This window comes from Candida albicans, chromosome 4, assembly GCF_000182965.3.
Source record: "Candida albicans SC5314 chromosome 4, complete sequence".
In the NCBI taxonomy this organism is placed as follows: Eukaryota; Fungi; Ascomycota; class Pichiomycetes; order Serinales; family Debaryomycetaceae; genus Candida; species Candida albicans.
The window spans coordinates 648,953-670,432 of NC_032092.1; the positions used below are offsets into that span (position 1 = coordinate 648,953).

The 21,480-nt window shown below is 35.2% G+C and overlaps 8 protein-coding genes across 8 annotated transcripts; 5 read left to right on the top strand and 3 right to left on the bottom strand. All coding sequences in view use genetic code 12, as the record gives it.

The window, feature by feature from the left end:
- Positions 1–214: 214 nt before the first annotated feature.
- CAALFM_C403110WA (aminophospholipid-translocating P4-type ATPase) lies at positions 215–5,455 on the top strand (the record flags this gene model as incomplete). The annotated part of the gene is made up of 1 exon (XM_715340.2): positions 215–5,455. The coding sequence occupies one exon, from the start codon at positions 215–217 to the stop codon at positions 5,453–5,455; it is 5,241 nt and encodes a 1,746-aa protein (XP_720433.2).
- A 97-nt stretch (positions 5,456–5,552) lies between these two features.
- On the bottom strand, positions 5,553–8,255 carry BUB1 (protein kinase; the record flags this gene model as incomplete). Its single annotated transcript, XM_715338.2, has 1 exon — positions 5,553–8,255. The coding sequence occupies one exon, from the start codon at positions 8,253–8,255 to the stop codon at positions 5,553–5,555; it is 2,703 nt and encodes a 900-aa protein (XP_720431.2).
- A 342-nt stretch (positions 8,256–8,597) lies between these two features.
- On the top strand, positions 8,598–10,463 carry CAALFM_C403130WA (GPI-anchor transamidase subunit; the record flags this gene model as incomplete). The annotated part of the gene is made up of 1 exon (XM_715337.2): positions 8,598–10,463. The coding sequence occupies one exon, from the start codon at positions 8,598–8,600 to the stop codon at positions 10,461–10,463; it is 1,866 nt and encodes a 621-aa protein (XP_720430.2).
- A 73-nt stretch (positions 10,464–10,536) lies between these two features.
- On the bottom strand, positions 10,537–11,433 carry CAALFM_C403140CA (Elongator subunit; the record flags this gene model as incomplete). Its single annotated transcript, XM_715336.1, has 1 exon — positions 10,537–11,433. The coding sequence occupies one exon, from the start codon at positions 11,431–11,433 to the stop codon at positions 10,537–10,539; it is 897 nt and encodes a 298-aa protein (XP_720429.1).
- A 190-nt stretch (positions 11,434–11,623) lies between these two features.
- CAALFM_C403150WA (mRNA-binding U2 snRNP complex subunit) lies at positions 11,624–14,908 on the top strand (the record flags this gene model as incomplete). Its single annotated transcript, XM_715335.2, has 1 exon — positions 11,624–14,908. One exon carries the CDS (start codon positions 11,624–11,626, stop codon positions 14,906–14,908), a length of 3,285 nt encoding a protein of 1,094 aa, XP_720428.1.
- A 146-nt stretch (positions 14,909–15,054) lies between these two features.
- Positions 15,055–16,083, bottom strand: CAALFM_C403160CA (uncharacterized protein; the record flags this gene model as incomplete). The annotated part of the gene is made up of 1 exon (XM_715334.2): positions 15,055–16,083. The coding sequence occupies one exon, from the start codon at positions 16,081–16,083 to the stop codon at positions 15,055–15,057; it is 1,029 nt and encodes a 342-aa protein (XP_720427.1).
- Positions 16,084–16,651: 568 nt separating this feature from the next.
- Positions 16,652–17,671, top strand: CAALFM_C403170WA (Smc5-Smc6 complex subunit; the record flags this gene model as incomplete). Its single annotated transcript, XM_715333.2, has 1 exon — positions 16,652–17,671. The coding sequence occupies one exon, from the start codon at positions 16,652–16,654 to the stop codon at positions 17,669–17,671; it is 1,020 nt and encodes a 339-aa protein (XP_720426.2).
- Positions 17,672–19,275: 1,604 nt separating this feature from the next.
- On the top strand, positions 19,276–21,318 carry NCP1 (Ncp1p; the record flags this gene model as incomplete). The annotated part of the gene is made up of 1 exon (XM_715332.2): positions 19,276–21,318. One exon carries the CDS (start codon positions 19,276–19,278, stop codon positions 21,316–21,318), a length of 2,043 nt encoding a protein of 680 aa, XP_720425.2.
- Between the last annotated feature and the right edge of the window lie 162 nt (positions 21,319–21,480).

Below are 21,480 nucleotides of genomic sequence, written 5' to 3' on the forward strand. Positions count from 1 at the left end.
CCATACCAAAGATTTAACTACAGATTCAACTTTATAGAATCCTACATTGAGTCACCTGTCTCATCATTTGGTCATTAATTTACAACTACAGTGAATCATACAATTAGATTTGTTAATTTGTATTTTGTTTTAGATTTTTTTGGAGTGATTTGTTGATCCTATGTTATATTGAAGTTTTCGGGAACATCATACTAGTGATAATAACAACAAGAATATGAGTGATACACAAACCTCACTGACATCTCAGACAGGAATACAGAATAATTCAAATTCTCTGGAACCTAGCAACAATAATTCACTACAAGTGCCTACCCCACCTACTACTAGAAGAAAACGTGGTTTATCGTTGAGGTCCCAGCTTTTCAATAAAGCATTCAATATCCAACCACAGCCATCAGAAGAAATACAATCATCTGTACCACATTTGCAATCACCGGAATCAAACAACAATCTAGCGAATGAAACAAATACATATCCAACTTTTGACCATCCTCAACAAAATATAGAACTTCAAAATATTCCAATAACACCTGAAATCAATGTTTATGAAGCACCAGATCAATTCCCCACATCCTTGACATCTATATCGAATAATGATTTACATACAAATTATCCATCGCATTTAAGCAGATCAACCACACATTTGACAGCGGGGTCCAACAGGACAAGTATTAGCACACAGTCTTTTATTTCCAAAAGAGAAAGATCCGACTGGAAACGTTATGGCAGCAAAAATAGATTCTACCAAGTTTTAGTAGACATCAAAAATAGGATTTTCCACATAAAAGATTTACCCCCTACTGAAGAAGGACGTATAATTCCTTTGACGGTTGACCCCAAATCTACAAATTCATATTACCAAGATGAGTATTACGATAAAAAATCCAAAGGATATATTGACGAAAGATCTAATGAACCATATATTGACAATATGATAACCTCTTCCAAATACACAGTGTACTCTTTTTTGCCAAAACAGTTGAAGGCCCAATTTTCTAAAGTTGCAAACTGTTATTTTATGGTTGTTGCCATTATGCAAATGATTCCTGGATGGTCTACTACCGGTCATTTCACCACAATTATCCCGTTATGTATTTTCATGTCCATATCAATAGCTCGTGAAGGTTTCGATGACTGGAAAAGACATGGTCACGATAAAGAGGAAAATAACAAACGAACAACTGTGATAAAGGAAGACGAAGAATTGAGCAATTTTGACACTCACTCAATCACCACAATAATGACAGAAACAATACCGGTCACGAATAGACACCACACAAGTGATATCAACAACAACAACAATAACCACAACAACAAGAATAGTCTAAACAACTTATTGGCAATTTCATCAACCTCTTCACTTTCTGACATCGACGATTCAGTTTCCAAAGAAGATCTTTGTTTTACAAACTCCGAATTGATGCGACGCTACAATCTTAAAGAATATACCACGAAATGGAAAAATGTGAAAGTCGGGGACATAGTCAAAATCAATGAGAATGAATGGTTTCCTACTGACGTGATTTTGATAGCTACCAGTGAATTGGAAACCCAAGAGGCTTTTGTTGAGACAATGGCTCTTGACGGGGAAACAAATTTGAAACAAAAAAGTCCGCATCCAGAGATAGCTAAAAAGGCATCGACTGTAACCGGATTAAAGAATCTACGCACACTAGTTACAGTTGAAGATCCAAATAAGGATCTTTATAATTTTGAAGGGTCTTTTATTTTAAACGGCGAAAAGCATCCACTTGGACCAGATAATGTTGTTTACCGTGGAAGTATTTTGAGGAATACCAAATCAGTATTGGGACTCGTAATATTCACTGGAGAAGAAACAAAAATTAGAATGAACAATATTAAAAACCCACGTACAAAGGCACCAAAGTTGCAAAAGAATATCAATTATATTGTCATTTTTATGGTGTTCGTGGTAGTAATGTTATCTGCATTTTCAACAATGGCACAAAGACTACAGTTTGAAAGTTACAAGAATCGAGCTTGGTATTTATATGGACAAGACGCCGGGGTTGCTGCAACATTGATGGGATTTATTATTATGTATAATACACTCATTCCGTTGTCACTTTATGTAACAATGGAAATAATCAAAGTTATGCAATTGTGTTTTCTTCAATTTGACATAGATATGTACCATGTGGAAACCAACACTCCAGCTGATGCAAAGACAGCAACAATTTTAGAGGAATTGGGTCAAGTTTCTTATATTTTCAGTGACAAAACTGGGACACTTACTGATAACAAAATGATTTTCAGAAAATTTAGTGTTTGCGGAGTAAGCTGGTTACATGATTTGGATATTATGTTGAGTGAAAAGCAAGAACCCAATAGTCAGGTGACAGCACCTTTAGTACCAAGGCACAGTGTACATATTCAATCCCCAGTGACGAACAGAAAAAGCATCAATGGCAGGTCATCAATAGAATCTACACATAGAGCCAGCACAACTTCAATAGTACGTGAAAGTATGGATATTCCATCACCAAGAACAAGCACGGCAGCTTGGAAATCATCGGCACAGCCAAACAAAGTGCAGGACTTATCAAATTCGTTGCAGTTGTTAAGACATATTCAATCACACCCTCAAACTTTGTTTGCCAAAAAAGCCAAATTCTTTTTATTATCAATTGCATTATGTAACACATGCTTACCGAAAAAGAAGGAGAACGAGTCAAAGTGTAATTCTAATAATTCGACTTTTTCATTAGAGGAGACAGGAACGGAAGAGGATCCACAAGATGACGCTTGTATTACCTACCAAGCTGCTTCACCTGATGAATTGGCATTGGTTCAAGCTGCCAGGGATTTGGGATTTGTTGTATATGATAGACAAAATAGCAAATTAACTATAAAGACTTACCCTGATGGATTTAGTAATGAGCCAAAATATGAAGAGTATCAAGTCTTAGATGTTATAGAGTTTTCATCAGCAAGAAAAAGAATGTCAATTGTGGTTCGATTCCCTGATAACAGAATTTGTTTATTTTGTAAAGGAGCAGATAATGTGATTTTAGAAAAATTGAAAAATTCTAAATTGGCACAAGCTAAAGCCAGAGAGATTTCCTTACAATCCGCAGAAAGAAAAACACAAGAAGCGGATGTTATTTTGCAATCACGACTTTCTCAAGAGGTTGAAGCAAGAAAATCTGGATTATCGTTCCGTCACAGTTTGAATTTGGGGAGTGCCAATTCTACACGGATTAACACTATAGATAACGCCTTAATGGGCACAGAAGAAGGGGAGATTGCAGATATAGCATTAAAGGCAAGAAAATCATTACATTTCCAACAATCAAAAAAGTACAACTTGGATTCAGAAGAATGCGAAGATGGTGCAGAAACGTCTCCCAACACAACCACCGTTGGAGGAATATCTTCCGAATTACCCCCACATTATATTCCCAATGATAAGCTTTTGGTCAATGATGAGTTTTTAATTGAAAAAACTTTAGAACACATAGAAGAGTTCTCTACTGAGGGTCTTAGAACTTTACTTTATTCGTTCAAGTGGATGGATAAGAAAGAATATGAAATATGGAGTCAAGAGTATGGCGAAGCAAAAACAGCTTTGAGTGATAGATCCAAGTTAGTAGAAAAAGTGGGAGCAAAAGTTGAAACCAATTTGCAGTTATTGGGCGCCACAGCTATTGAAGATAAATTACAGGATGGAGTAAGCGAAGCTATTGACAAATTGAGACGTGCAGGTATCAAGTTATGGATGCTTACTGGTGATAAGAGAGAAACAGCCATAAACATTGGGTATTCTTGTCGTCTTATTAAAGACTATTCCACGGTTGTCGTTCTTTCAAATGACGAAGGTAGAGACGCGTTAGTGGATCGATTAACTTCTTCGACCCAAGAAATCAAGGCAGGAAGAGTTGCACATAGTGTTATGGTAATAGATGGTGGTACTTTAGCTGATGTTGAGCTGGATCCAACTTTATTAACTTCTTTTCTCGAATTATGTGTCGAAGTTGATTCTACAATATGTTGTCGTGCATCTCCTTCGCAAAAAGCTAATATGGTGACAGCAATTCGAAATTTGAAAAAAGATTGCGTCACTCTTGCAATCGGTGATGGTGCCAATGATATTGCCATGATTCAAAGTGCTGATATTGGAGTAGGAATCACAGGAAAAGAAGGGTTACAGGCGGCTCGTTCAGCAGATTATGCAATTGCACAATTTAGGTTTTTGTTAAAGTTGTTACTTGTCAATGGTCGGTACAATTATGTCAGAACATCGAAATTTGTTCTATGCACATTTTACAAGGAATTGTTGTTTTACTTGACACAATGTATTTACCAAAGAAATACCTTATTTTCTGGATCTTCAATGTATGAGAGCTGGTCTTTATCAATGTTTAATACATTGTTTACATCGTTGCCTGTTATTTGTGTTGGTATGTTTGACAAGGATTTGAAACCAGCAACCTTATTGGCGGTTCCCGAGTTGTACGCCAAGGGGAGACTTTATCAAGCTTTCAATTTAAAACTTTTCATTTCGTGGATGGTGCTTGCAACCTTGCAAAGTGTGGGGATTTCCTTTTTATCGTTCTACGTTTGGGGATTTACCGCATTGCGTGACAACACAACGTTTGCTCTAGGTTCATTAGTATTTACAGTATTGGTTGTGGTAATCAACGCCAAATGTACTTTGATTGAAATGCAGAATAGACAATGGCTAGCTTGGGCTTCGTTTATCATATCTGTTGGAGGCTGGGGAATTTGGAACGTGTTGATAATGGGTTTGTACAGACACAAGCAGCCAACAATATTTTTTGTCGATTATGGCTTAATAATGTGGGGCCGTGATCAAAGCTGGTGGGCCACATTGTTGCTTATGATAACTATTCCGTTGTTTTTCGATATTTTGGTTAAAGTGTTCAAATTTATGTTCAAACCAAACGACGACGAATTATTCCGTGTATATGAGAAAGATTTAGAATTGAGAAGATTTTTCGAAAACTCGGCATTCAGAGAATTATATCAAAGTTGGACTTTTCCTCATGATCAATCAACAACCAAAACACAAATTTTAAAAGCTTTACGAAAGATTGGACTTAAAGTAGGATCGAATTCACAGAATGACTCTTTGGAAGACAAGTTGCAAGCTAACCAGGATCATTACAGCAGTGATGATCTTCAATCTGCCATTAGTAGGAAAAGAGCCGGAACGAATCCTTTGACACACGAATTACCTCCCAGTGGAGAAGGATTTAACGTTTACTCGAGTGACTTCAAACCACAATTACAACATTTCGAAAATGGATATGAAATTTTGCCCAGTGGGAAACGAGTTAAAATCAGAGACAAGTCTCGTGGTTGGTCCATTTCAAAAGCTTTTGGAAAAGACGAAGAAGATGTTGACGCAATTATTGATCAAAGATTAAACAATTTGCGTAATGAAGAGGACGGAAATTCAAGCTTGAAATAAAAAGTCTACAAAAAATAGGTGTCTATTGAGTTTCCAAAACCAAAAGAAATGTACATCTAAGTATTTATACAAATATACAAGATACATCAAAATTGTCTCAATTCACCCGAGCTCTATTTATCGAGTTTAGTTCTCCTTCTACCATTTTTATGAGCCCCTTTAAATACTTCATTTTTGAATTGCTTTCTAACCAATTTTCAAAGTGTTCTCTTATCGTTGCCAATGATTCTGTTCGAGGCGCATGGTTGACTTCAGCAGAAGAATACGGGTTCAACAACAACTCAAACAAGTCTTGCCATAACTCATGCTGCCAATATCTTTTAAAGTTTGCATGTAGTTTGATTTTGCTACCGTCTTTTTTGATTTTAATATAACTTCCAAATAGCAATGTATGAATGATAGTTGCTAGACCATAATAGTCCGCTTCATAAGACCACGGGGTCCCTTCATTCATTTGTGGACAGTCTTGTTCATCAGCTTTAAAACTGCTAACAAACCTTGTACCCAGTGAAAACAAAGTCATATCCACTGCCCGACCAAAATCAATCAAGGTGATACTTTTATGTGACCAACCAAATTTGCCACTTCTGTCATATCTCTCACTCCAATCACTTTCGTTTATAGGTTCAAAACGGACCATGCAATTATCAGCTTTCAAATCCCCATGTAAAATACCAACAGAATGCAATGCTTCTAAAGCTTTTAACAACTCCACAGTGAAAAATATAACAAGACACTCCTCTAAAGACGAGCCTTTATTCTTGTAATTGTTAACAACATCCAACAATGTACTTTGGCTACAATAATCCAATATTAAAAAACTCTCGTCCTGGAAGTAATATAATGCTTCTGCACGAATGAAATATCTTTGTTTATAACCGGCTTCACCAATTAATCGACGATGAACTTGATGCAAAATATAGAATTCCCACCTACTTGAAGGAGTTTCAATTTTCAATGCTTTTAGTTTTCCAGTTGATCCAGCTTCTATCAAATATACAAACCCATAGCCACCTTGTCCTAATTCATGTAGTAAACAATATAACTCTTGACCACAATAGTCGATTATGGCCAGCAGTGATCCTCTGTTGATTGTTTGATTTTTGTTAGTGATTTCTCTAAATTTTCTGATGCGGTCAACTTTTGTAGTTGATTTATCGTAGTAACCTGAATATGTGCTCATGGGGATCGATAAATTATCCAAAAAACTTTCTTGTAAACCAATATCAAATGGATCAACTGGTTGAGTATTAGCTACTGGCTGCTCAACGAATGGCGAGCTTAGCACACGATCGTCGAACTCTTCTTCTCGGTCAGTAGGAGGTGTTGCCACTTGATCGATTTGAGGCGAATCGACTTGTGTTGGAATTAGATTGGCATTAGTCGTTGGTGGATTAATTGTCTCTGTAACATATCCATCATAATTTGTAACCGTCGGTTCTTGTACTTTCTCATCCTCATCATCAAAATTGTAGCCATATCCCAACTCGTTGTATATTCCTTGCAATTCATTATGTGCTAAATTACCGTTCATTGTAATTGTTGGGTCCATATCACGTGATTTAATGGTGCTGGAGTTGTTCAATGCTAATGTAATTGTTCTGGTATCTTCATCCACTACGGTGGGATGGTTTATTAGTGTCTGTTTTTGCTGTTTTTGCCTTTCAGATCTTCTAGAGATTGCGAGTAATTCTAACATGCTAAACTCTTGAGACTCATCGGGATATATTAAATCCATATTTACAAGTACTCGCTCTGATTTCTTTCCCGGATTTTCAATCAAAGTGTACGCTCTTCCCTTCTCATCGTAACAAATCAGTTTTTTGGCCTGGAAAGCAAGAGGCTCGAAATCACGAAACACTTGTATTTTCCCACCTGAAGAATTTGGAGGAGTAGGAACTTTTTGTTTCAAGACCCGACCTTTCCAAGCTGTTGCTGATATAGTATTCTCTTTGATTCTCTGTTTTGTTGAGTTTAATTTTATGTCATCATTCAAACTTGCGCCAAATATCAAATGTAGCACACTTTGATTTTGATCGTCATCATCTTTGAAAACTTCTAGTCTAGGCTTTTTTGCGATAGGGCCGTGATCAACGTGTGCACCTGGCTCAACACTTGACCCTCTTTTCACTTTCAAAGCTTCTCGCACAAGATCTGAAGTTGTTGAAACCGAGCTCATTTCCAATTGAAGCCTTTCCTTGAAATTCTCATAAGACTTTTGTAAACGTTTCAAGGGAAATGCATTTGATTGTATTCCTAACTCATAAATCTGATTAGCATCAGTATATTTCTTTTGTGCTTCCAAGTATCTGGCAAATTCTTCGTAATACAATGCTAGCTGGTTTCCAATCTCTTTTTTAGCCAAGTATACATAAATATCCCTCGGTGAGTCCGAATAGTTAGTATACTCTAGCCATATTTTCAAATATCTTGGATCATTTTTGTAATGCAGCACGTCTCTGAATTTCGAAGTACATTTCTCCAATAATATCACCAAACCACTATCAGCATTGGCACCCTGAGGAAAATTATAATGGACCCAGTTGATATATTCAATATAAACCTGTAATGGATCATCCAATTCATCGGAATCTAAAAGCTTTTGTTCCAACTCTTCTCTTTCTCTTTCTAATTTTGTTCTATGCTCTTGATAATTTATTGATGTAGCCGAATTGGGTCTCGATGACAATGCTTTCGTTAATTTAGTAGCAGACCTTCCTCCACTCAATGGCTGAATATTTTCCTTTTGCTGCTCTAGTAGTTGAATATTAGCAGTTTGTGGCAGTTTCTGTATCACCATCGCTTATATATAGTCTGTGCAACCAAAACGAAATATCAATCTAAACTATTTGTTTATAATATAAATTGCAAGAAGAAAATAAATGAGGTTTGTTTGGTAATTTGTTTTGGTTTTGATATTTTTTTCTTTCGTACCATTTCCGCGTTTGTTTATTTGTCTTATTTTTTGGTGTGATTGGGGAGGAATTTATTCAAAGAAATACGTGGTGAAAATATTCATAGAAGAAGGGGAAGAAAAAAATTTCGAACAATTAGAGACAACCCTACAATAACAGGAACACAATATTTCAACGTCCTGAAATTAAAGACTTCATAAGGACAGCATTTGATTTAACTGTGGAGAATGAATATATCAATACTATTGGTGTCATTATTTCTATCACTCGCGTGTGCAGATGAAATTGAACCAAGTGGAGAATTTCACGAGCACCTTCATTTGAAACCTTTGTCCAGGAACAGGCTATTAACAAATTTTGAATTTGATGTTGAATCATCACCATTTCAAATTGATTATTACAACTCCTCCTCTCCTGTTGAAGTCTCCAGAAGAAGTCATTACAACTACTTTCCAAACTCTTTAGGTTTGATAATAGAGTCTACGAATACTAAAGAGTTGCAATTGAGATTCACACAAGGATGGTGGGATGCTAGTTCATGGGGTCAGTTACCTTTTAATGGTAAATACAGTGGAGGTACAGGAGTAGAAGTGTCTGCTGTCATTGAAGCACCTAATGTCGAAGTTGCCAAACGTAACTGGCTAAAATTAACGAAAACTTTATCTGGGTTCTTCTGTGCATCCTTGAACTTTATTGACGATCACATCACGACATATCCAAAGCATGCAGTCAAAGAAATCAACCTTGCTGAATATGCACCAGAAAAGGGTAATAAATTGTATTTGTTACGTGCTGCATTACCCAGTGAACCAGTTTGTACAGAAAATTTGACCCCATTCTTGAAATTATTACCAACAAGAGGAAAGTCCGGGATTAGCTCTTTATTAGATGGACATAAAGTGTTTGACTCATTGTGGCATGGAATGTCCATTGATGTCACCACCAATTGTGATACTAATAATCAATGTACTTTAAAGTTGCATCAAACTGTTAATCAAGTTGTTGATATCATAAGATCACTTCGTAAACGGAAGGAAGGAGCAATTCCCAAACCCACACCAGGCGACCAATTAAGATGTGATACAGAGAAAACTTACAACTCTTGGCAATGCTTTCCGTTAAGTGATCCAGTGAATCTTGAATGGAATTTAGAAACAATTTATGGAAGAGGTATCAATGGACCAGCATTAGCTGATGATCCACAAGTGTCGAAAGTAACTATAGATATCGACCCATCATCTTGGAATATTATGTTGTTAAGAGAAAAGGAAAATTCCATTGAAGGAAGTTCATTAACCAATCAAGAAGAAACAAATCAGATAGTCCAATATTTGCATGAAAATGTCAAATTTGATTTTCAATTCATTGCTCAAAATAGTTCTATCGTTTTACCAATTGATACCCCACCGTTATATGCATCTCGTTCTTTAACTGGCTACTCATTGGATAAAGGGGGGTTGCGTACCGTGTTTACCAATAACAACGACGAGCCAGTTAAATTTGTGTATTTTGAATCGACTCCTTGGTTCATGAGATTGTATTTACACACATTGAAATTGACATTGAAAAACTCAACTGGGTTATTTGATATTTTTGACCATGAACAATATATCAAGGACGTTTATTTCCGCCCTGCTGTTGACAGAGAGAGGCCATCTCACATGGAGTTGATTATGGAAGTACCCGCTAAACTGACATTAGCTATATCGTATGACTTTGACAAATCATTATTGTTGTATCGTGAGTACCCTCCAGATGCAAATCATGGGTTTGACGTCGAGCCTGCAGTAATATCTGTTTTTGATAAGGACAGTGAAAAAGTATATGAGTTCCGAACAACTAGTTTATTGTTGACATTACCTACACCGGATTTCTCAATGCCTTATAATGTTATCATAATGACGTGTACAGTCTTATCTATGGTTTTTGGTACTATATTCAATTTATTAATAAAGAAGGTTGTCACTGAGGAGGAATTTGAAGAAATAGCGGCCAACACAAAATTGGCCAAATTAAAGAGAGGCATAAAATCAACTATTCAGCAACTCAAAGGTCAAAAACAAGCAAACATACAAACACAAACTAAGCAATAATTGAAAGAAAAAATTTTATGCATTTTAAATACCTATATCGAAAGTGCTGTAATCAATAGGGGTTCACATTTTTCTAAAACGGATCTTCGTAAGGATCTTCTTCATCGTAGTCATCATCTTTTTCAAACTCGTACACAATTGCACCACCAGCAGCTCCCAAAGACTCTTGTGCTTGCATGAATGGCAACTCAACTTGTTCACGAGCAAGCTTTTGCTTCGAACTAGTAGTTAAATTGAACGTTGTCAAGTCTTTCAATAAGCTTTCATCTTCTTGCAAAATTTCATCTGATTCCTGTTTGTCTTTCCAAATTTCATATTCATGATTTAGACTATTGATGATAAGTGTATATGTTAATGAACGACCAGATTTCCTTCGATTTGTAAGTATAACTTTGAAAATGGCACTATTCAAATTAGAGTTGATTGGAAATGTCAATTTTTTAACTTTAGCATCTAGTTCTTCTTCATCTAAAGAGTCAGGTATTAAAGGATACAACTCAAAGATTGTGCTTGCAATATAACTTAATAGGGTTTCAGATGATGGATAATTTGGATATTTTGATGCAGCAACAGGACATTGAGTATGATAAACACCAACTAGGGTTATTTCTGGACCAACCAATTGCGCCACAAAATGGGCCAACTCGTCGTTATTGATATAATTCAAGGAATCAATAAGTATCAACAGTCTTTCATTGGATTCTCGCAAAGGGTTAACTTTTTCAACAATTTGATGTAATGTGATATCAGAACAATCTATGAATTCACTGCAGTAATGCGGTTTATTTATTGTTTCAAATGACAAATAAATAATCTTGCTAGTAGTTTTAGAACACCTGTGGATGTACTCTTGAATTAAATAATATGATGACTGAGTTAATGAATCCAAAATCAAATGGAAAGAGGAGTTTTCTTTGAGTGATAATAATCGAGTCAATAACACAGTTGCATTTTGTGAGGTAGATGACATATTACACTGATTGTAGAAGATGAGTAATGAGAAATAAAGTTGAACTGAAGAACTTGTCACCAACGAATTAAACAAACCAAATGGAAAAAAAAATTAGTTTGACAACCGTGAAAAACTCTCGATGAGATTAAAGTGTTGATAAGTGCGAAATTAATTCAATACTTTCATAAAAACTCACATACTACCTTGTATGAAACGGATTATGGCACCCATTGAACAGAAAAGAAACTTGGCTGGCAATTACTCCATACCTGACTCTTTAAATAAGGAGCTACAGAAGGAGTTTGCAGAAGATGTATCTACTCCAATGGATAAATTACAAGATGACATCATTAATCAAAACAACTACAACAAGAAACGATTTCAGAGGTCTATTGTGTTGGACTTGGACGAGCAAAAAAGTTATAAACAAATCATGAATGAAAGAAATTTGGAAAGAGAGGAACTCCGAGTAGAAAAGCTTATTAAAGAGAAAGACGATGGAACAACTAAAACCGTTGAAAACCCACAAGAGAGGTTACTACCCCGTAAAAGAAAGAAGAGATGGGACGTGACACCAGAAGAATACAAGAAGCAAAAAGAGTGTGAAAACAATAAAGAATTGGTCAAAAAATCTACATCCTCACTTATTATAGAATTGGTAGAGGGAAAAGTTCCTGTAGTAAGAGGGATTCCATTAACAGACTCGATATTAGAAAAGATCTTGCCACCTGGATATGTAAAAGTGAATCCTCCAGCACATTTCAAACAAAATGAAGAGACGTTACCACCAGATTTGTCTGATGCTGTAGTATCATCGAATTACTATCTACCACCAACTAATGAATCCGTGGGTATTTCCACAACGGAGATTCCAACAGATGTACCCGGAGTGAAAGGTTTGGAGTTTTTCAAAGAGGAAGATATGAAATATTTTGGCAAGTTAGTTCATTCCAAACCAGAGTCCTTGAATGATGAAGAAAAGAAAGAACTAAACGCTATGAAATTGGTGTTGAAGATAAAAAATGGGTCGCCAGTAACACGTAAACGAGCCATGAGACAATTGACTAATAATGCAGCAAAATTTGGTCCCAAAGTTTTATTAAATCAAATTCTTCCTATATTGTTGGAGCCAAACTTAACTCCACAGGAGAGACATTTGCTTATAAAAATGATTGGACGTATTATTTACCAATTAGACGAGTTAATTCGACCATATACTTCTAAAGTTCTTACAGTCATATCACCATTCTTGATAGATGAAGACCCTACAGTAAGGTTGGAGACACGAGAAATCATATCAGGCTTGACTAAAGCAGCTGGTTTAGCCAATATTATATCAACATTAAGGCCAGATTTAGACCATGTTGATGAGTATGTTCGAAACTTGACAGCACGTATATTCGCCATAGTGGCCAACACATTGGGATTAAAATCATTTTTACCATTCTTAAAAGCAGTTATCAAGTCGAAAAAGAACTGGACAGCAAGACATACTGGTATCAAAGTTATTCAACAATTATGTATTATGCTAGGACGAGGAAATGGTACGGCAATATTGCCATATCTTGCAAATATAGTTGAAATATTGAAACCTCCAATCAATGATGAGTCATTACAAGTCAGAACTATAACAGCGTTAACTTTGGCTCAACTAGCTGAAAACGTGTCGCCATATGGTATTGATTCGTTTGAACCCATATTGGAACCAATTTGGTTTGGAATCAGAAAACATAGGGGCAAAGGCTTGGCTAGTTTCTTAAAATGTATTGGAGCAATGATCCCCTTGATGTCATATGATCCGAATTATGAAGATTACACAAATTATTATACAACAGAGCTCATGCATATCATAACACGTGAATTCAGATCTCCTGATGAAGATATGAGAAAGACTATTTTGCGTATTATAATGGGATTACCTTTGTCGAGAAAGCTTATTCCAGACTATGAAAAATCAATTATCGGGCCGTTTGTCAATGCATTTTGGAATCGTCGAACTGCTTCTGATTCAGTCCAAATCACAAGGCTAGTAGTAGAGGCAACCAACCATTTGGCTATTAAATTCGATTTTCTCGATATGTTAGAACATATTGTTTACTTTACAAAAGACGACAATGAGCAATTGCGGAAGTTAGCGATTGAAGCTATTAACAAATTAATTTCCAACAATAGTCAAGAATTAATAGGTATGGATTCTCAATTGGATAGAAAATTGGTCGATGGTGCTTTATTTGCTTTTCAAAAGCAAACTATTCACCAAAAGATATACCTCACCTGTTTTGGGACATTGGCAGATGCCTTGAACGTAAGATTGAAACCTCATTTAAATTCGATATTGAGTACTATCTTGTACCGAATGAAAAATAAATTGGCAGAAATAAGACAGCAAGCTTCAGATTTGATTGCTATTATTGCTCCAGTAATTAAACAATGTTCAGAACATGATGATGAATTGTTAATGAAATTGATATTGATTTTGTATGAATCCCTTGGTGAAGTCTACCCCGAAGTTTTGGGGTCAATTTTAAATGCTTTATATTCGTGTCTTGATTCAATTGACAAATCAACATTATATACCATGTCAAATCCTTCAATTAATCAAATCCTACCAACGCTAACACCAATTTTGAAAAATCGACACGAAAAAGTTCAAGAAGCATGTATAAAATTGGTTGGATTAATAGCCAGAAAAAACTCTGAAACTATAAACGCAAAGGAATGGATGCGTATTTGTTTTGATTTGTTGGAAATGTTAAAAGCCCAACGTAAAAGAATACGTATTGCAGCTAATAATACATTCGGCTATATTGCCAAAACTATTGGACCCCAAGATGTAATAGTTATGCTTTTGAATAATCTACGTGTTCAAGAACGTCAATTGAGAGTTTGTACGGCTGTGGCAATGGGTATAGTTGCTGAGACTTGTTTACCATTTACTGTTTTGCCAGCAATTATGAATGAATACAGAATCCCTGAGAAAAATGTACAAAACGGTGTATTAAAGGCAATGAGTTTTATGTTTGAGTATTTGGATGGGAAAATTACAAAAGATTATTTGTTTGCTATAACGCCTTTATTAGAAGATGCATTGACAGATAGAGATTTAGTACATCGTCAGACTGCTGCAACAGTAATTTTCCACATAGCAATGAATTGTATTGGATTAACTGATAAGGATTATAGTGATGTCTTCATTCATTACTTGAACTTGATTATGCCTAATATTTTTGAAACATCACCGCATGTGATTTCAAGAATTTTGGAAAGTATTGATGCCTTAAGGTTGGTTATTGGTAATGGAGTATTTACAAACTACATTTGGTCTGGATTATTTCATCCTGCAAGGAAAGTCAGAGCACCGTACTGGAAGATTTTCAACAATGCTTACGTTCAATGTAGTGATGCATTGGTTCCATGCTACCCAAGAATCGAGAGTTTACCGGACGAAGATGAAATAAGTTACAAATTGGAAGAGTTGGATTTGTTTTTATAGAGTAATACGGATACAAATACTTTTATTCTGGTGTGTACAACAATAACAATAACCCTACTAATAGTCATGAGCTTGACAGTAACAAACAACTCCGCACACGAACAAAAGTGTTGTACTTGTTACACTGATGAAATCTGCACTATTGTTTAGTCAGTTTCATAAGCAATGTTCAAATTAGCATTTCTGTAGACGTAGTTGTGTGGCTGCACTCTATCTTCATCGTAATCATCATCATCGACGTCGTCGTCGTCATCATCGCCTTCTTCCACTTCATATTCTACCCCGCCATCAACATCACCGGCTTCATCATCTCCAGCAATTTCTTCCCAATTTTCTGACTCACGAATATATAGCCTAGTAACGTATCTGGTAACTTTTCTAGCTTGTAATTCCAATATGTCCTCAATATCTGCCAAATCAATTTCTTCGTCAGAAGTGCTTGGTGTGACACTTGTTGATATAACACCAGGATAACAATCTATATATATTTCATTATTTTCACTATCGTTAAACTGAGGGATTGATGACATCCAGTTCATTATTTTTTCTTTATAAGTCATGTTCGGAGCCTTTCTGGGGTTTAAAGTGTTGAAAATCTCCAACGTTGGTGATGATGCTGCTGCTGCTACCGTTTCTCCATTATCATGCTGTTGTGGTTGTGGTTGTTGTAGCAGTTGGTGCAAATTCGGCGGTTGAAGCAAATGTGGTGGTACCAAAGGTCGAGGAATGTGTAGCGGTGTCGGGGTCACCACTGATGATTCTGTGTAATTATTGGTTATTGACGTGCCTCGTCTTGGGTAATAATTGGGGATGTTTCTAGGAATATGATCTGCAGCTGAGCCACTACCATAACCTTTTACATAAATATATCCATCAGGTGCTACTGGAAGCCCTGAAGTAGCTTTTGTTGTTGAAACGCTATTCTTTAATGTGTTGGCGGTTGAGATATTAAAGCTGTACATTGGCGGGTAAGCTACATTTTTTGGAATTGGTCTCTTTTGTTGTTGTAGTTGGTGTTGTTGTTGAGGGTTATATGAGCTGGACAATATACCGCTATTGTTGTTATTGTAATTATTGTCTGCTGTGTTACTGGTGTCTACTGTTTTCACAGGTAACTGGTTGTTGTTTGCTAGAGGATGGAGAATTGAGTGTTGCCGCTTTGTTTTATCTTCCATGATAAATTGTGAAGTATTGTCAAACAACAATCCACAAAGCTGTTTTTGTCTATATTATGATTCAATGAAATAATATAAATGATAACAATTAATGAGTTTAAACTTGCAGGATTTGTATAAATTCTCGTAGATTAAAGAAAAACTACAATAGTCATCATATAATTAAAGCGATAGGAGAGAGCTTGATTGCAAAAACTTAAAAAAGTCGTGTGAAATACACAAAAAATAATTAGTGGAGATTCTTACTTTTCTGCCATACATCCAACTCCAATAATATCGAGCAATAAGCTACGCAGCCAAATAAACAAATACTTTGTTCTTTTGGTAATTTATCATATTGAAAAGTCATTACTTGTTAATTAGCCGCTTTTATTCTTGTTTTCAACATTTATATCTTCTCTTATGTATTTTTTATAAGGAAGACAGGCAATAATACTATTTTTAATTCTGATTTAATAGAAAGACGCGTAACCAAACACAAAACAAGAAAAGAAAAAATATTTTTGTTAGCGTTTCGTTCATCTCTCAATATCCCCCATTGAAACCATTCCAGAACAATATTCCAATTATGAGTCTGTTGAAACGAAAAATTCCACTTGATGAAATAGAAGATTTTATTGCTGAAGAGGAAGAAGAAGGAGAACAAAATGATGATGGTTCATACGAGGAAGATAATGAATTTGTTGGACCAAGTGGAACGGCCACACCTCTTGATGAGAGTGAAATTCAGCATGTTGTAAACCAAGTGGTTAGATTGTTTCTTTCGAGAGAATTAAATGGCCGAACCACAAGACCAGATGTTATTAGAAAACATATTAAGCATAATTTGGGGAGAAAAATTACCACGGAAAAGTTAATACAACAAGCAAATATTATATTAACAGAAGTATATGGATTGAAGATAGAAGAAGTCCCAACAATAAAAAGAGAAGACAAAAAATCACTGAAATCTAGAAAAGTGACATCAGATAAAAATCCTTATATTGTCACTAGTTCGTTACTGAGCAAATCAAGAGCCATTCTAGGGGAATTATGGAATAAAAATTTAGCCAAAAATGTGAAAAAGATTGACATTGGAGGTAATAAATTTTTCTTACCAAAATATTCTATAACTTCGGTACCCGGATCACATTATGAATTGGTTAAAACGGGGATTATGCTTGTTATAATCTCCCATATTATATTGAATGAAAATCATGTTTCAGAGTCTGCATTATTGAAAACCCTTCATAAGTTTGGTATAAGCAGTAATCTCAATGTTAAAAACAGTAACTTTAACTTGAATAGTCAAGAATTGCTTAAAGAATTAGTGAACAAGGACTATATCTTAAAAAATGTCATTAAGGGAAGAACTGAGCTGGAGAACATTTTCGACTATTCTATAGGACAGAGATCATTAGTTGAATTTTCACCTCAAGGAGTGTTTGATTATATCAAAGTTATTTATGGTAACAAATTTGATAGCACTATAGCAGAGAGGGCATTAGTGACGATTGAAAGAGCATATGGTGTTGCATTAAACAATACAGAGGAAAATAATGAACGAGAGGGATCTACTGAGGCCAACAGCCAAGAGGGGTCGGAGTAGTTCATGACTGAGGGAATTAAAGGTGAATATAGACTCTTTGTTCAATCAGTAGTTTGATAGTTATTTCTATTTATGAAGTTTCAAAGCATAAAAGGGGAATGAAAATTGTCCATCTTGTTAGAGCTAACATCTATTGATTTAAGAAAGACTTTCTAAGGGCTCGATTTGTATTTGAATTCTATATGCTCGATTTGATAAGAATTGAAACTAAGTTATGAACATTTCCCTTCTAATGAAAGACTCTTATTCTAAAGTCCAATTGTTGGGCTGGTTAATCGAAATTAGATCTAGAAAACAAATTCCTGGGGTGTTAGTAAAAGAATAAACTACAAATATATATATATATAAGTTGAGATTAATAACATACCAACTGATGACCAGAGTATAAACGAGCATGTACCTCGTTTAGGGCAAATCTCGTTGTTAAAGCAAACCCTTCCATTAAAAAAATCAGATTCCTCTAAATATCTCATGCCTGGAATTGGTCTCCCGATGTGTTTTTTTGATAATTTCCTGATTCGGAAACAAGATGCGAAGAACGGAAAATATGAAAAATTGGTGAATGCTGACTATACAAAGAACAAACTAAACATTATCCAGTAGGGAACCACAGATTGAAACAGATTATTGCTATGGCTCATTCACAAGCCAAAAGATTACCACATGTAAACGTGTAAAAGGGTCTCATCAACAACCGAAGAACAATAGATGAGGCAAAAACAACAAAAAAGGCGATTTCTACAAGTCAAATAACGGAGTTGGATGTCAAAAAGGTTATCATAAATGACAAATATCAAAACCTTGATTTGATTTTCCGCTTTTCTTCTATATGAATAAAAGACTGTTAAACTTTATTACTTGCGGGATCACCTGCTATTAGTGAGTTATTATAAGATATCCGATCAATAGACTGAATCACATCAGTTATGAGATACAATACGAACAAATGAGAGAACAATCACTATAGATCGAGTAAAATAAACAACAGTATATGATAAAGATAGGCAATCGTAATGTCAACAAGGCATAAGATAGTTGTGTATAGTTGAATGAGTTATCAATTTCCGGACAAGTTGCTTCTTCTTAAGTTCTCTTGTGATTTTTTTTGGATTTTGTGTTCAATAAATTTTTCACACCCACTTGTTTCTTTTGAGCTTCTTCGTTCCAACTGTGTGTGATAATTTTTCTCGTTCGCTCGTTCCTGTCGTCCTCTCTTTCCCCCCCCCTCCAACAATAATAGTAAGTAATTAATATATGTACGTTTCGGCACTCGCTCGCATTCACACTCTCTCATGATTTTCAACTAAAAAACAATTAAAAACTTAACAACTACAACATCAATTAATATTTAATACCATTTCAAAGAAAAGGAAGAAAAAAAGGTTGGAGTAAAAGGAAATTTTTTTTTTAATTTTATTTTAGTTTTCTTTCACTCTTTTCTTCCTTTTTTTCATTTCATTTTCCCTTTCAATTTAATCTAATATAATCATTAATTGGTCTTATAAGTATTATTGTGAATTCGAATTTGAATTTTTCTTTTTAATTTTTTTTTTTGGATTCGTTGTTTCCCGTTATTACTTTATTATTGAGATCATTTCGACTTAATGGCATTAGACAAATTAGATTTATACGTTATCGTGACATTAGTGGTTGCAGTAGCAGCATACTTTGCCAAGAACCAATTCCTTAGCAAACCACAAGACACTGGATTTCTTTCCAATGATGGTGCTGGTGGAAGTTCAAGAAACATATTGGAGACGTTGAAGAAGAATAATAAAAACACGTTATTACTATTTGGATCACAAACTGGTACTGCTGAAGATTATGCCAATAAATTGTCTCGTGAATTGCATTCCAGATTTGGGTTGAACACCATGGTTGCCGATTTTGCTGATTATGATTTTGATAATTTTGGAGATATCACAGACGATATATTGGTGTTTTTCATTGTCGCTACTTATGGTGAAGGGGAACCTACTGATAACGCCGACGAATTCCACACTTGGTTAACCGATGAAGCTGATACTTTGAGTACTTTGAGATTTACTGTTTTCGGATTAGGTAACTCCACTTATGAGTTTTATAACGCCATTGGTAGAAAATTTGACCAATTATTGGAAGAAAAAGGAGGTGAAAGATTTGCTGAATATGGTGAAGGTGATGACGGTACTGGTACTTTGGACGAAGATTTCTTATCTTGGAAAGATGGTGTTTTTGATTCATTGAAGAATAATTTGAATTACGAAGAAAAAGAGTTGAAATATGAACCAAATGTCAAATTGACTGAACGTGACGATTTAACTGTTGACGACTCTCATGTTTCCCTTGGTGAACCAAATAAAAAGTATATTAACTCTCAAGGCGTTGATTTAAGCAAAGGTCCATTTGATCACACACACCCATATTTAGCCAAGATAACGAAAACAAAGGAATTATTCAATTCTAAAGATAGAAATTGTGTCCATGTTGAATTTGATATTTCTGACTCCAACTTGAAATACAGCACTGGTGATCATTTAGCTGTTTGGCCATCTAATTCCGATGAAAATATCAAACAATTCCTTAAATGTTTTGGTTTAGAAGACAAGGAAAACACCGTTATAGAATTGAAGGCATTAGACTCCACTTATTCCATTCCATTCCCAAGCCCAATTACCTATGGTGCTGTTATCAGACATCATTTGGAAATTTCTGGACCAATTTCGAGACAATTATTCTTATCCATTGCCGGGTTTGCACCAAATGAAGAGACAAAGGCTACATTGACTAGAATCGGTAACGATAAGCAAGAGTTTGCTTCTACAATTACCCGTAGAAAGTTTAATATTGCCGATGCATTGTTGTTTGCTTCCAAAGGTAAAGCTTGGGTAGATGTTCCATTTGAATTTATTATTGAAAATGTTCAACATTTGACACCTCGTTACTACTCGATTTCTTCTTCATCTTTAAGTGAAAAACAATTGATCAATATTACTGCTGTTGTTGAAGCTGAAGTTGAAAGTGACGGTAGAGCTGTTACTGGGGTTGTTACTAATTTATTGAAAAACATTGAGATTGAACAAAATAACACCAACGAAACCCCAGTAGTTCATTATGATTTGAATGGTCCAAGAAACAAATTTAGCAAGTTTAAATTACCTGTTCACGTTAGAAGATCCAATTTCAAATTACCAAAGAATACTACTACTCCTGTTATTTTGATTGGACCAGGAACTGGTGTTGCTCCATTGAGAGGATTCGTTAGAGAAAGAGTCCAACAAGTTAAGAATGGCGTGAATGTTGGTAAAACTATTTTATTCTATGGTTGCAGAAACGAACATGATGATTTCTTGTATAAACAAGAATGGTCTGAATATGCTAGTGTATTAGGTGACAAATTTGAAATGTTCAATGCCTTTTCAAGACAAGATCCATCGAAGAAAGTATATGTACAAGATAAAATTGTGGAAAATTACAAAATTGTTAATGAATTGTTAAACAATGGTGCCACTATCTACGTTTGTGGTGATGCCAGTAGAATGGCAAGAGATGTTCAAGCAGCAATTGCTAAAATTGTTGCCAAAGATAGAGATATCTCACAAGAAAGTGCTACTGAATTGGTCAAATCTTGGAAAGTACAAAACAGATATCAAGAAGATGTTTGGTAAATGAGATTGGAAGCAAAAAAGAATATAAACAAACAGCCAAACAATGCAAAGCCAAACCAAACCAAACCATCAAGTAAACGAATATACAACAATTATTGGTCTTATATTATAGAGAGTTTTCATGATTAGTATATGTTTTTTAAATTAGCTCATTGTAGTTTT